Here is a 14,926-nt window from a genome sequence, read left to right as displayed (position 1 = left end):
ATATTTAATCAGATTAAGACATTTTTAGAACTTTATAGAGATATGTTTTATCAAATGCCACAGTTACAAAAAAATGTAGGAGCTAGGTCCGATTTTGTATATCTGATTAATTTGATATCTAATTTCAGCGCCGGTGGGGCATTCCTGAAACAGCAACACCGAAAGTGATTTTGCTGCACCAGCATCAGTCATTTTGGAAAGCGGATGACTGATTTATCAAGTAAAGTCATCAGTTGTTCATACAGTACTGACATATTTAAAAGCTACATAAGGTTTGTGCCCGTTGAATACTCTGTCTCGTCATTGCTGACCACTTGATATAGCACACATGAATTGCGACACCACAGCTCGGTAGGTACAATAATGATGACCGAAACACATGAATGAAATCGTGACTGGCAATAAAACAACATACTCGAGGATTAATGTTATGAGCCAGGAAAAGTAAGTTGTTGACAGTCGAATATGATAGAAAGCGCCAAAGCTCGTAACACAAAAAGCAACATGTACGCACTACTTTCAGATCGCCAGGAATTTGTATAGAGTTTTATGTTCTAGAAGGCACACGTGTCACTAGGGTCTTTAAAAAATATATATTGTTGCAGTTGTTTAGTACTTTGCGCACGTTACAGCATGTGGCTCAACCCATACCCATACTATAAATGCTACGTGAAAGGGCACCGCTTCGAATCTCACGCCGTTAATACATGTAGCAAGTTTTTCAGTGCATGAATATTTTAAATAGAGAATATTTCTCTATATTATCATTGCATTTTCCGATTAAAAAGTTTATCTGAGTAAAGGTAGAATTCAATTACATGGAAAAGCTGGACCGACCATTAACCCATAAATATCTCACCTACCACAAAACTGATTCATGCTTTTCAAATTATGCATATTTATTCAGATATGTGTTTTGACAAATTCCACTCAGTCAAATCTCCATTATTTCATGGATTGTATTGGTGATGTATGGGAAAGTGCATTTAAATATTGAAACTATGACTGGATACTTTATATTTGATAATTAAAACAAAAAATAAATCTATAACGACTGAAATATCAATGAAAGTTTGCTTAAAGTGGCACAAAAACAAACGAGTGAGTGAGCAACAAAATCAAGATAAAATATGCATATGATATTGTGCCCCTAGCACCTACTTTAAAGATATTCAACATTTAAAACGGTTAAAGTTTAATAAGGAAACATCTGAAGATGTAATAATACTGCGGTTTTCATAAAACCTTTATTGCACGTAAGTGTCACTCCATGCGTTGTATGACCCTCAATAAATCGGGAAAAAGAACAAAAACACAACTTATTGTTGACAGTGTACGAGTTATATATAAGGCATACAAGTTCCACAAGCTTTTGTCAGAGGACATAGATAGTTTATCAACAATGAGATCATGTGAGAATATGCTATTGCATTAACCTTTTGATAAATGCGGCAAGGTCGTCTTCAGCCTCACAGTGATCTAGTAGGAGTTTCACACTCTGTTTGATGTTAATATAGTTGATACGTTCATCAAGGAAAAGTTTGCCTTTTTTGCTTTTTGATTTAATTTGATATGTGTTATTTTTCGAACTGAAACTTATAACGTTCTCTTTTAAAAGATCGCTTGTAAGCTTCGCATTGTTTCTACACATGTTCAAAACCATGCTCTCAATGTCGCCATCCTTCCAATGAAAATGGTAGTCGTCATTTTTCTCCTCCGGGTTAGAATTATCTCTATCTAAAAGAAATAAGTGATTTAGCTTGAGTTTGTCACATACTTTATGATAGAATACACTCTGGCCTTCACCATTCATCTTGATAAATGTATATTCTAACAGACTGTTCTTCAACTTGTCGCTTGCATCCCCAGTGAACACTCTTGATGTGATAAGGCATTCACCATTTACAATCTGACTTTTAAGTTCTCCAAGGAAAAGTTCCTCTGAATCGCCCTCATAAAATAACACTTTCCTTGCAAAGAAAATGTCCGAAATATGCTGTGATGTAAACAATCTGATGTCCTTCATACTGACAACTTCCTCTTCGTCAAGGACAGATTTGCCGGATATAATTCGGTTGCCTTCTTCACTTCGCCTGAAGATAAATGTTCCAAGTATTGTCCAAGGAGTTATAATTCCCTTCTGGTGTGTAGTGAGTATAACAAGTGTGTTGTTGTTCTCTTTTTTCATTATCTGAACCATTCTTTCTACGAATTGTGGATGCATTCCTCTTTCTGGTTCTTCAAGCAAAAGGGTCTTGTATTGTTTGCTTGAAATCAGGATAGAAAATTCCTTTGCGCCCAAAATGCCTTCTGGCGTTTTTATCAAAGCAAATCTGCCCCTTTTTGGACGGCTCTCTCCTGTCACCATCTGCTCGAAGTTGTCATCTTCACCTTGTGTTACTTGACTGAAATAGGTTTTTTCTTTGCCCTTGTCAAACTTTTCTAAGTGGTTATAATAAAAGTTTATTATTTCACATCTGTTTACAGCCTCTTCGTAATTTTCATTTCGATGCTCTATGGTGTGACGTTTACTTTCAGACCACTGATAAGGAGCCATTGACCGCGACGGGAATGTAAAAACAAACTGCTCTGTCATTGTGCGCAATATTTCTTTCAATTTGTCAGGAGAAGTATTTGAGGCTTTGTCGAGATTTACTAAAATTGACTTGATGCAATCCTCCATGCCTTTTCCATTGTCATTTACATTTGAAAAAGTTTCAATGCATTTGTCTATGGTAATGGGTGAGTTTTCATTGGTCAGCATGTAGCTTGCAGACACCTCAAGATCGGTTTCATCCCCTGATTTTCTTAAAGTAATCAGATCAATCAGTATTTTATCTTGGTTAGAAATGGCAAACTTATAATACTCTTCTATGGTATTTTTAGTTGTGGATTTGTTTCCAGATGAATCTCTTTCAGAATTTATATCGGCGGCACCACTACGATTTTGCATCTCATCTTGTCCGTCTTGATTCCGCTTAGAATTAAGAGGATTAGACACGATACCGAGTACCACGTCATTACTTCGTGAACTATCAGTTTTAATGTTGCAGATGAAAAAAGAGATTTTTTCAGAGTCAGATACTGAAGATATTGATGTACTAAGTTCCAGCTTTAAACACCGTCGGATACCTTCTAAAACAGAACTTTTACCAGAACCATTTTCGCCAATGAGAATGAAAGGTCCATCGTTTGAAAAGTCCATCACCTGGTAGTCTATGTATCCCACAAAGTTTTTGAGATGAACAGATCGCAACATATCTGCTCCTAAATCTGGATAACATAAGCAAACAGAAAAATGAGCTAGTTAAAAGATAGAAAGGAAACAAGAAATTATCTTTAAAAAAAAAGATACTCGCCGAAGTAAAACTGGTAAACATGCAAAATTATGTTATTTATAAGTTTTAAATACAAAATAATGTTTGCAAAGCTTATATAACAATGACATGATTATTTGTTCTTGTAGCTTAGAAAAAACCAATAACACTGAATTTAAATTATAGCATATTAATTTGAGGATCATTCAAAGTAGGACAACTTCTATTTAAGGCGCCCCTTTTACTTGTTTTACGTTTGACTTTGTAAATGTTGTAATCATGTACAAATTAACCTATAAATTAAGAACTATCGTTATTCCTGTAGGCAATTCTATCCCTTACATTTTATCTTGGAGCTTTCCTTAAATTTAATTTTAGAATATTAAGAACTATCCTTTACATTTTATTTCAGAATAGTTAGAACTGTCCTTTACTTTTATTATAATGACCAATGAGATTCACCGATTTGAGTTTGTAATTTTAAAATGACCTATGAAAATTCTTATTATATTCAGTCCTCCCCTGTTAATTTTTCAGGAAGTCATACTGATAACAGACGGACTTCGTCCGAAAAAGGGTTTAGTAGTAAATCAATTTTTACAGATTATTAAACCAGGAATATCAACTTAGAATTTTCCTAATTCAGGTTAAAACAATATCGTTTTAAACTTATTCCTTAAAGTGTACGAATCATAATACGAGACTTGATTATTAACATATAGTTTTTATTTGTACATTTTATATTATATGTTTGGTCTAGTGTCTGCTTAAAACGAGGGTAAATCTAAATAATTATATATGAGCATACATATTCGGTTTTTTGTTCATGGAAGGTTTAAAGTACATTGTAGTTATATTTGTAATATCAGAAGATTGGATGTCCAGTAGTTGACTATGGTATACTGACTAGCCCATACTCAACGTCAGGTTCGACATGCTTAACTCGTCTATATTTCAAATGGTTTATTCTTTTAAATTTTTCTTAAAATATGATAAACAAGATCAACATGGAAAGTCGGCCTTTCAGTCGATAAATATGTTACTATAAGATTGTAGAAATCTGGAAACCAACCAAATTACTAGTCCTGCCGTTTAATAATGATTTTATTAATAATTTATTTCGGTATATAATTTCATGACATTTCATGGTACTAAACGAGAAACCATATCACAAAGTTATTGATTAGAAAACAGAAAACGTATTTTATAGAAGTAATTATGACTTTAAAATAAAAAACAAGAATTAAGATCAACAAGGCAAAGGCAACGTTCATAGGACTCAGCCCCTGACACACCAAAGTAGGGCACCCAGAAGTGAAAAGAAGGCAAACTAGAAAAAGTAAAATAATAAGCATTTTGGAAAATTTGTTTCCATTGAGGATGTATAGTATGTCCTTGCAAGTCAATAGAACTTAGTTATTGTTTTGCAATGTAAATAATAAAGGAGACGTATAAAACGTATATATGCAATCTCAAAACATAAACAGTAAACAGCATTTTTTTACATAAAGCCTGATCTGTTGCAGATTAGTATTCTTTATATTGTGTGGCAGTTTATTCCGCACTGAGCAACCATTGTAGGAAAAAGACCCTTTAACTTTAGAAATTCTCATATAAGACACGTTCGGTCAGCCTGGTATTATGATTAAGTATAAAACTGGCTTGAGTGAAATTTTGTATAAATGTATAAAGGTGAAGATTTTGAAAGCATGATTTATAGTGATTTGCACGTCCCCTCTTGAAACTGAAACAATTTTACATGCTGAAATGGCCCTAATGTGACTAAGTCCACGTGCAAACTAAATAATCGTTTTCCGAGTAGCCTGGAGTCTGTTTTTTTCTGATAACTTACATGTCCTTGTTATAAATATGTTTTTTTTTGTGTTCTATACTGAAACTTAAGTCTTGCATTTGCTTTTCTAATGACTGATGATATCATAATCACGAGGCTCAAAATTTGGTCTAAAATGACTCCTATGCATTTGTCCGAATTAGTGTTGCTAATAGTAGTACCATCACAAATAATATTAAAATTTGGTTCCCTTTTTAACTTGATTTTTGACCCAAACAAAATTGATTCTATTTTCACTAGATGAAATGACAACTTGTTAGCAACTAAACAGTTACTAACTTATTCAAGATCCTTGGTTAGCAAACGTTCAATTTCTCACCTGCATTTACTAGAAATTTCTGCATATGACGAATAAGTGCAGGAAATATTTATACATTGTTGTCTACCTAATTAAATATGAATGGAACCATCTGACAAATTCTCGACTCAATCTCGTCATTTTGAATTTATCAAAAAGTATAGCGTCGTCAACAGTATCAAAAGCTTTCTGCAAATCTAATAGGACCGTGTCAACATAAAAAAACAGTATCTAAATTAAAACTTATATTATAAGATATTATATACAATTCTTTTAACTATCTTTGGAATAATACATAAAATTGTAATTATGGAGGGCGTTCCAAAATTCCAGACATGTAAGTCTTTTTTCTCCTAAATTACTCTTGAAAATGTGAACGTGTATTTTTAGCATTTTTTATTGTGTCCGTATACAGCAAATAATATGCCTACTAATCCAATCCTTTAGTTGGAGATTTCCGCTTTGAAATAAAAATTAAGATATAGATCTTCACAACTGACCTTACATACACGTTCACATTTTCAAAAGTTGTTTTCTTAAAGAACACTTTACCTTTACGCATGTTTTAGGTTCTTTGGAACAACACACTATATTAAAGACATAGAGGATATTTGTTTGTTTGTGTGTAAGATGAAATTTTATTTCATCGAGTGGGCTTAAAAACAGTATATATACTGATATACAGAATACTGTTTTTAAAGTTCACGAGATATAATTACATCTTACACAACAAACAAACAAATTTTCTTTTTATTTTATGCTTAAAAACAAGTTAAAACGAAATTTCCTTAATATTTACGTTAATATTAAAATCTGTTTCCCCATTTAGAGCCTCAAAAAAGTCGAATTTCTCATTAAATACAAGAAGTCATGGGCTGAAAAATAAGTTCCACAATCAACGTTAAATGGTGGTGATAGTATTCATTTTATTAAAAAAATATGTCTGATCCAATGTTTAAATAATAAAAACAAACAATTCTAGTAGGAGAAAAAGTCCAACCATCCATCCATATTTCTGTTACTGACTGTGTTTTTATATTAGACCTGGCTTTGTTAAATGTAAGCGGCCGCCATTTTTAAAGTTGTGTATTTCACTGGAGGAAAATAATTGTGTTTGATTCAGAGGGATATCATTTGGATTTGTTAGTCATACACCTTTTTAAAAGAAAGAAAACTTATATGAGGATTGTAACAGACAATAAATAAGTGTTGACAGATGAGTAAACATTCAAAAAAAGTGGATAGGAAATTGGAAAACTTGGAAGCCTTACGAACGCTGGGTTGTTTTACATATTCTTCGACTGAAAGCTGCCATTGCTTTTCAAGTTTTCATAAAGCATACTGCAGTTTTTGCTCGTAGGATACTTAAATATTCCCAAATGTCATCAAGAGCAGTTTTGCATGTGGAAGGAATGTATTTTTCAGACTGTAAAAATGAAAAAAAAATTAAAGAGACGATATTTGGTGATTGGTAATTTTAATGAATAGAAGTAACTTACTGTAAGTTTTCTTCTTTTTATTACTTTTGACATATAAGTTATTTATCAATTTCAGCTTTGGTTTTCTTTAAACAGCCTGATATTGACGGAATAGTCAGCAAAAATAAAATTGAGGTACCACATGGGGAAAATCTTAAAAAAGTAGTTTCGTCATTGAAAAGTGTGAAATTTTTATTTTGATAATTTTCACTGTGAAATTATCAAATATAATTTTCATGGATATATCAGTAATCCACTGAAAAGCATAAATAAAAATTAATAATATGAGGACAAGTCATAAAAGCCCCATGTTTTACAAAACGTCATGGAATACCACTCAGACCCTTGGCTTACTAAACTGTTAAAATATTTCAATACCTTGTTTCTTTTTCTATTAGCCAAAGATCAAACATCAAACTTTAAGACCGGGATTAGTAATTGTATTTTGTTTTACCAATACGAAGATGGATTTCTTCAATCGAAGTTCACGGCGCCATTAAATTCACCAACCTAAATGGATACAACACAAAATAAAAGCATTATAATCGTATGCAGTAGGAAAACAATAAATTGAATTAATTAATATTTACCACTAATGTATATTTTCTCTCACGATAAATGGTATATTTAGAAACGATCGTTAAAACATTGTAAACAGGCATTCTTTATTCAAATGATTGAAACATGATTAAAATGCGCATTATTATGTAACGGCTAAATTTCAAAAGAATATTCTTTACTTTGATATTTGTACACCTAATCGATGTGACCTTCCACAAAGATCAATACTTTGTGACAATATAAGGTTTATTGTGGGTATTTGTAAAAAAAATATGAAACTTGGCATAGGTATTAATAAAAACATTGCATTTGTTTTAGTAAATGGAATACGATTTATCAGATTTTTCTTATACGTTATTGATTTCAAATATCGAAGGTTGTCGTCGTTTCCAAATTTTCAATAATTTTCAAGACGTATAGAGTTAAGAATGTCTGCTAAGTTTTCATTTAACACATTACGTACATTACATCAAAATAATTAACTCGTTACACAAATCAAATTATATCATGAAAGCCAGTTGCAGAATGTATGGTACATCCTTCATAGGATTTTTCAAAACTTTTCACGATTTTTGAATAATTATGAAAACAAAAGTATTTTTAGCGAAAGTTTGGAATCGACAAACTAGTGTGTCGATTATTTACCCTTGAATTGAAAAAGTATCTCACGTATAAGTTATTCCCTATAAGTGCATCTACTCGTGCGAAAAGGTCGACGCAAATAAAGTCTATGACGGATACAAAACTGATTCAGATGGTTTATCTATGTCGGCTGAAAATTAATATTAGTTTCGGCTTTTGTGGTCAATAACTTTAAACAGCAGGTGTTAAATAAGCTTTTAAGATCAATATTATTCGATTCTCACTAAACCAAGTAAGGGAGTGGTAAGTAATCTTACTTTTCAAGCGGAGATGATTAGTTCTGCTGCCTATTTTCGTATTTGGCTTCTTAATTCTGCGCTTTATGTATCGTAGCTATCTTTATTTTCTATTATTATTTTAGCAATTCTATCTTACGTATCAGAGTAATATACTAGATGACGTCATTCTGCTTTTTATAAAAAAATCTAATATTACTCTAATATTTATTATATCAACTGGTACCGATAAAGATAAAATTAAAATCATGCCGCGCAAGTATCTTTAACATTATGAAAAAGGAAAACATACAAGGAACGGAAAATACGAGTAAATTCATTATTCATTATTGCTTACTCATTGTATGCATTCATTATTGCTATACATTTTATCGGAGGGAGGACATGGAAAGGAGAGGAGCCGCACACACATGTAATCCGTAAAAAGTGTTTAAGCAGTTTAAAATTCTGTATGTATAGTGACAAATTCAAGAGTCATGTTAAACATAAATTGTCTGGTCTGTATAACTACTTACAACTGTACCAGCTTAAATGCGACACCTGTCTCTTATAAACAAACTCAAATAGAACGAATCTGCCACATTCATATTTGCTTTTGTTTTAATTACTCTGAAGAGGTCTCCCGTTGTCCATATTTTTTATCATGGAATTGGGTAGATGATATTATTTAAAAAATTTAGCAGCCAACTGTGCTTATACTAATGAATTATTCAAATATACTGTTATAAATGTTGACAAAATGATTTGTTTTTTAACAAAACGTGGAATTTGGCATTGTAGTGTTAATAGTTTAAATGATTTCAGAAAATCCAAAAGTGTTTGTCTATTTCTAATTTAACAGTTTGATGGAATCTTACAACTTCAAGAATATACATTGAAGAGTCTATACTGTCATATCGCAAACAGAAAATTACAAAAAACACTTCAAAAGGTATCAAGGCTAGTATACCGAAATTATACGATATAATGGTATAATGGTATAATTGTGTTTATATAATGACAAATATTTGTTGACGACGATAATTAAATATTATGAAGTTAAAAAAAAATAATAAGTTGTACTTCGATTATGGAATGATTGAAATCATAATCTCAGGCTAATTTAACCTTACGTTTCTTCTTTGCATTTGATAGTGTCACAAAATCAATTTTTTTTCGTAATAGCCAATGAAAAGAAATTCCAGTGTCAGTTAAGAGTTATTAAGGCGATAATGTCTAAAATGAATATTATTCTTAGACATTAATGATCATATTTCAGCTCCTACCAGGCGACCGTTTCCTTAACTTTAATTATCTCTTTTAATGGCACTGGTCATCAAAAATTTTTGTCTGATTCCGTTTCCGATTCGTTTTTGCATTATTTTGAGGGTGTTTTTTACAGCAATGTAAGGCCCAAAACCCTTATCCAAGCAAAATGTCCTAGAGGGTCCCGCGAATTATGGTCGCTTTTTGGATTTGCAATTTGTTCTTTAATGTTATATAGTGTTAGAGCTTCGTTAAAAATTTAGAGCCAATTATTTCGTCTGATTCCGTTGCCAATTCGTTTCTTAACCAACAGTAGGGACCTCTTAACGTCAATATAGGGATAAGCGATTTGTTCTTTCTGCATAATATTCAATGTATGAATCTTCGTAAAAATCAGATTTTTCCATGAAAACCATATATCTGATTCGCAATAGATCCGTTAGCTTTGAAGGTATTCTTTATAGCAATGTAAGGCTCAAAGCCCTAATTCTAGCAAATTGTCCGGAAAAAATTTGCGTGATATGATCGTGTTTTTTGTTGTTGTTTTGTTTTTTACTTCTTGGCAGTTCCTCCTGTTTGTTTATGATATTTCGTCAGAAAAAAATCAAACAGCATTTTCAGGAGCCAGTCACCATAAAACACAATTCCACTTTGGTCCTTACATTAGTTTCGAGTTTCCTCTTTACAGCTATATAAGACACAAAGGTAAAACCTAAGGGTAATACCTTAGAGATGCCTTCCGTAAATGAAGAAAAACAACAACACATTTCTGCCAACCGTAAAACATTATTTATCCGACTACTTTACAGATACACTCTGGCATAAGTACAATCGTTTTGCGGTTTTTCTTTACAGCAATATAAGGCGAAATGTTATCCCGCATGGATTTGTCTTATTATTGTATTGGCGATTTGTTTTCTTCTGTATATCATTAGACTGACTGAACATTCATTTCGGGAGCATTGTCATGAAGAGACAGCTCTTTTGAAACTGGGTTCTATATTATTCTGAAGGATCGCCAAATATATTGACCAAAGTCGATCTCAGAGGCTTGTGAGATGTTCTTCATATATCAGGATAAAAGAGATAAACACAGCCAAGAAAGTGAATGAAAATACAACAGAATGATTATTTGATAATTAGTCTATCAAAGAAATAAACAATTTAGAGTTATGAAATGAAATAAATTAATAAAAAATGAATGAACAATATATGTATATATAATAAATTAATAATTACCCGTAACGTTTATGTTCTCTTACAAAGCTCCCTCTTTAATGAGATATTTCAGAAATGATCCGTAATATCAATGCATTTTTTTTTGCTATTTAATGTCAAGCAACAAAATAACAAACTGTAAACATTAAGGTGCAAACATTGATATGCACTATTTTAAAATATTTTTGACCTTAAACTTTATTTACCTAATCGATATTGCAAAATGCATATCGTGCACCTATTGTAAAAAAAACAGATAAAAAAAAATAAAATTTGGCGCAAGTTATTGTCAATACATTGTTCAATGCGAACTTTGCCTTTTTGTTCTTCTTTTTTTATGTAGCTGACTTCCGTTTGTGTTATATTGCAAACGAAGTTAAAAAGAGACATAACTCTTGTAATATTATATAAAATAATGCGTTCAGGATAGTACCCCATGTCTTACAACTTATTATTGTCGTGATAATTAAATGTTCCAAGTTTTATTTAGTTCGCTTTGATAATCTGATAGTTGATATTTTCACGCTCAGTCTGTATGTGGAATACACCTTCTCAAACGTAATTAGCTTTTGTTTATATTTTGTTTTTTGTGTGTTAAAGGGATATAACGCCACAGAAATGATGGTAGTTTTCCTTCTTGAGAAACGTCAAACATGAGTTTTATCAAGTTTAAATATCACCTGAAGAAAGTTTTGTTGAGTGTGATTTTATTTGTAGTAAAAAAGCAAAATGTAAACGAGTATTTCTTTAATTTTCATACAAAATACTTATAGTATACAGATACAGATAGTTATATTTTATTTTGCGAAAAGTATATATTTCCATTTAACAATTGTGCATTGTACTTTGTGGTGAACTAAATTTGCATTCCATCTAGTTGTGGCATGACTATTAGCTCCTGACAAATAATTTTTACGGCCATGTTCATATCAAACAGATAGGAAATACTTATTTAAAGCAAAATCTTGTTTCATTCTTCCCTCTCTCTGTAGCATTTATTTTTTCTCTGGACTTTATGAACATATTATGAATTAAGTCACAATGAGTTTCCTTGATAGCGGATTAAGCCTTTGGACATTTGATGATCGCCTATCGTCCTCTGCTACGTATCTGAGCATAGGTTTCCCACACACAAATAAGATATTAAATTTTAATATCGACGCCACAGTAACCATATTACGATTTATATATTGTGCACATTTCTTCAGTATATATGCCTACTTTAAACACGAAAGTGTAAACAATCTCGTTTAATGGTGAGAAAGCCTGTGCATATTATGCTTATAAAAAGTTTACCTATAAATAACCTGAATTTTAGTATGCTAGTCCAATATTTCATTTCAAAGAAAACTAAGAATGATTCTTACGTTTTATTGATCAAACATGTTTTAACATTCATTTGTTTACTGTGTGAAGCGACATTATATTAAAGCAGAGGTCACTAGAAAGGTGAAAAAGATAGACAATCGACGCGTAAAGTGTTTATCTAGAGTGACCTCAAGCGTCACTGCACGGTTTTTGACACGGGGAAATACACTGGACACCCGAGGGCATGTACAATGCACAACTAAACCTGAAGACAGCTGTATACGGTTTTTTGCATTTCTTAACTGATAAAGGAGTGAACCAAGGTTCCAAACATAGTTCCATCTTACCACCAGACAACGAATATCTAAAAGTCCATCGGAAATAGATTTAACGACAGTACTATGGATTCAACGGCCTGCCCGTTTTTAACACATGCTCACTCCATTAGAATACAGACAAAGTGGCACGAAATATATAAATAAAGCAATGAAATTTTACTATAACCTGTTTGTATTTGTCAATTCTGTATGCTTTATGCTTATGACACTGAAATTATTAATATAAAGCAGTGTATTTTCTGCAATGGAAACTATATTTTGGTATAATTAATATATATTATTTCGATAGCCTCAGTTGTCATTATTGTATTGCTTTTCTGTCTCCGAAGATATTATAGGTGATTTTGAATCAGGATCTTATGGTGGCTGATTTGTGCCATATCGTATATTTTCGGGGCGAAAGTGCGAAAACACGAACACGAAAATACTGTTTTTTTTGCGTTGCGGGGCGATTACGCGATGAAAAAAAAGAACAACAAATAAAAAAACAATAAAAAAGATAAAAAACTTCTCGAAAATACGACACATAATAACTTGATTGCGCCACATTTATCAGTCGTATTTTTACATCCAATTTGTCGTGTCTTCGCCTAGCGGGTCGAAAATACGCCACATTCTGAATTTCATGTTTTTGTCTGCCATCTGGCGTATATTTGCATGGCGGGTGCCACGCTAAAACACAAAAAAACACCTGGTTTTTACCACCTTCTATTTAGGCATAAGCTCAGCAACTATACATCGCTACACAAACAGAAGAATGTGGCGTTTTTTGTGTGGTGGGGCCAAATGACAACGCACATAGAAAGTAGAGTCTTTTCATATGGAAGGGGATGGCAGGGGAAAGGTCGCCTGGCGAAAACACGTCAAAATTGCAATTTTCCCCTGCCACGCGAAAGAGGTAGTTTTTGTTTGTGTTTACACATTTTCGCCCCAAAAACATGACCATACAACATGACACAAATCAGGCAACATTAGATTCCGTTTAAATATACTTTTTCTTAACACAATTACGTCCATTTTCGCAGATTAAAAAAATACATTGCGTAATCAGATGCGCAGTTTTATTGTTTTCAGCTAGGACTCAGCTACTATTATGTCTAACATCAGCGTATGTAAGTCATACCATCAAATTCAAGAATACACATATATTTACTTCCCTTTGACAAACGCTTAAAAATGGGTGTACAAAGAAAATGGATGAATAGTGAATATACACGACTTTCCTTGAAGGATTGCATAACTCCAGTCGACCGAACAAAGATTTTTGCAATGCAATAGACAAAACTTTTTCAATTGACTAATATATCACACATGTGTAATATTGCATTTATATGACATTGTAATATTATCTCTAAAACATTAATATTCGTAAATTGCGCACAGAAAAATCCCAACAAGAGTAATTTTAAATCAAGATGCACTCGAATATGAAACATCATTCTATGTATATTCGTGAAGTCACGAATAGTACAATACAAGGTAAATGACTGCTAAATATAGAATAAATGTAGATAAATATCTAGATATAATGTATCTTATGTATTCCCTATTTTAGATGACTTTATTATTCTTCCTATAAATAAATAAAATGGATAAAATGGTATTTATTGTAATATACCCTAAATGTCAACTCATACAAATTGTATTATAACTTTAATACATATATTGCATATAGAAATCGACCCCAACTCACCCAGTGATATATTATAACGCCTAGAGGCAATATCACATACTTGTGTTTCTTGAATCGTTGAATTATTTCACTTGTTTTCTTTAAATCATTCGGTTAAAAGCTTTCATTTGTATACATGTGTTCACAATAATAAGTTTTTCAGAAGCCAAAATGACATTAATATGACGCAGTTTATCAATAACAACCACTACAGTTCATCATAGTCCATGCCTTTACATGCAACATTGCTTAAAATGCATGTTCTGAAAAGTGGAAAGTGCTAAACATGTATATAAAGTAGTAACCAAGTACCATAGTTTTTATGTACTTAAACATTTTCTCCTTTCTCACCATTATCACAATGTTTTGTTTTATTATATAGTCTTCTACTTCATTTTACACTCAACTATTTAGGTTATATAGCGACTTTCTGGCTAGTAAAAGTAGGAACCGAGCTGGATATCTGTGCATAATTTCATTTGAGAGGGGTTATTAGAGTGTTCGTGGAAATGTTCAAACTACAGTTGACGATTACGCTATTTAGGTAAATAGGCGCACCAAGTAGTTTGACCTTTATTTTATAATGAAATCGTTAAACACATTTTGACATACGATCACTTAAATGTTATATATGATCTTCACTGAAGTATTATTCCAAATATATCATGGAACGCTTGACAAGCGTTGAGAGACGTCCAATTTTTTTATGGTCTCAGGCGGATGGGGTGTAATAAATTACTGTTCAGTTCTTATATTTCTGT

At 32.1% G+C, this 14,926-nt stretch overlaps 1 protein-coding gene across 2 annotated transcripts; it reads right to left on the bottom strand.

Annotated features, from left to right (window-relative positions):
* Nucleotides 1–642: 642 nt before the first annotated feature.
* Nucleotides 643–11,006, bottom strand: LOC132756339 (uncharacterized). Of its 2 annotated transcripts, XM_060747387.1 has the most exons (3): nt 10,869–11,006; nt 7,324–7,455; nt 644–3,273 (listed from the first exon to the last, which is right to left on the bottom strand). In XM_060747387.1, exon 3 carries the CDS (start codon nt 3,257–3,259, stop codon nt 1,424–1,426), a length of 1,836 nt encoding a protein of 611 aa, XP_060603370.1. In that variant the 5' UTR covers nt 3,260–3,273; nt 7,324–7,455; nt 10,869–11,006; the 3' UTR covers nt 644–1,423. The 2 variants fall into 2 exon arrangements, with proteins under 2 accessions (XP_060603371.1, XP_060603370.1); XM_060747388.1 differs by lacking the exon at nt 7,324–7,455 and having other exon boundaries at nt 643–3,273.
* Nucleotides 11,007–14,926: the final 3,920 nt, after the last annotated feature.

This window comes from Ruditapes philippinarum, unplaced genomic scaffold (assembly GCF_026571515.1).
Source record: "Ruditapes philippinarum isolate M1 unplaced genomic scaffold, ASM2657151v2 ctg2784_1_1_1_1, whole genome shotgun sequence".
NCBI classification, from domain to species: domain Eukaryota; kingdom Metazoa; phylum Mollusca; class Bivalvia; order Venerida; family Veneridae; genus Ruditapes; species Ruditapes philippinarum.
Note: the sequence above shows the minus strand (reverse complement) of the source record. Positions and strands in the feature narration are given on the sequence as shown.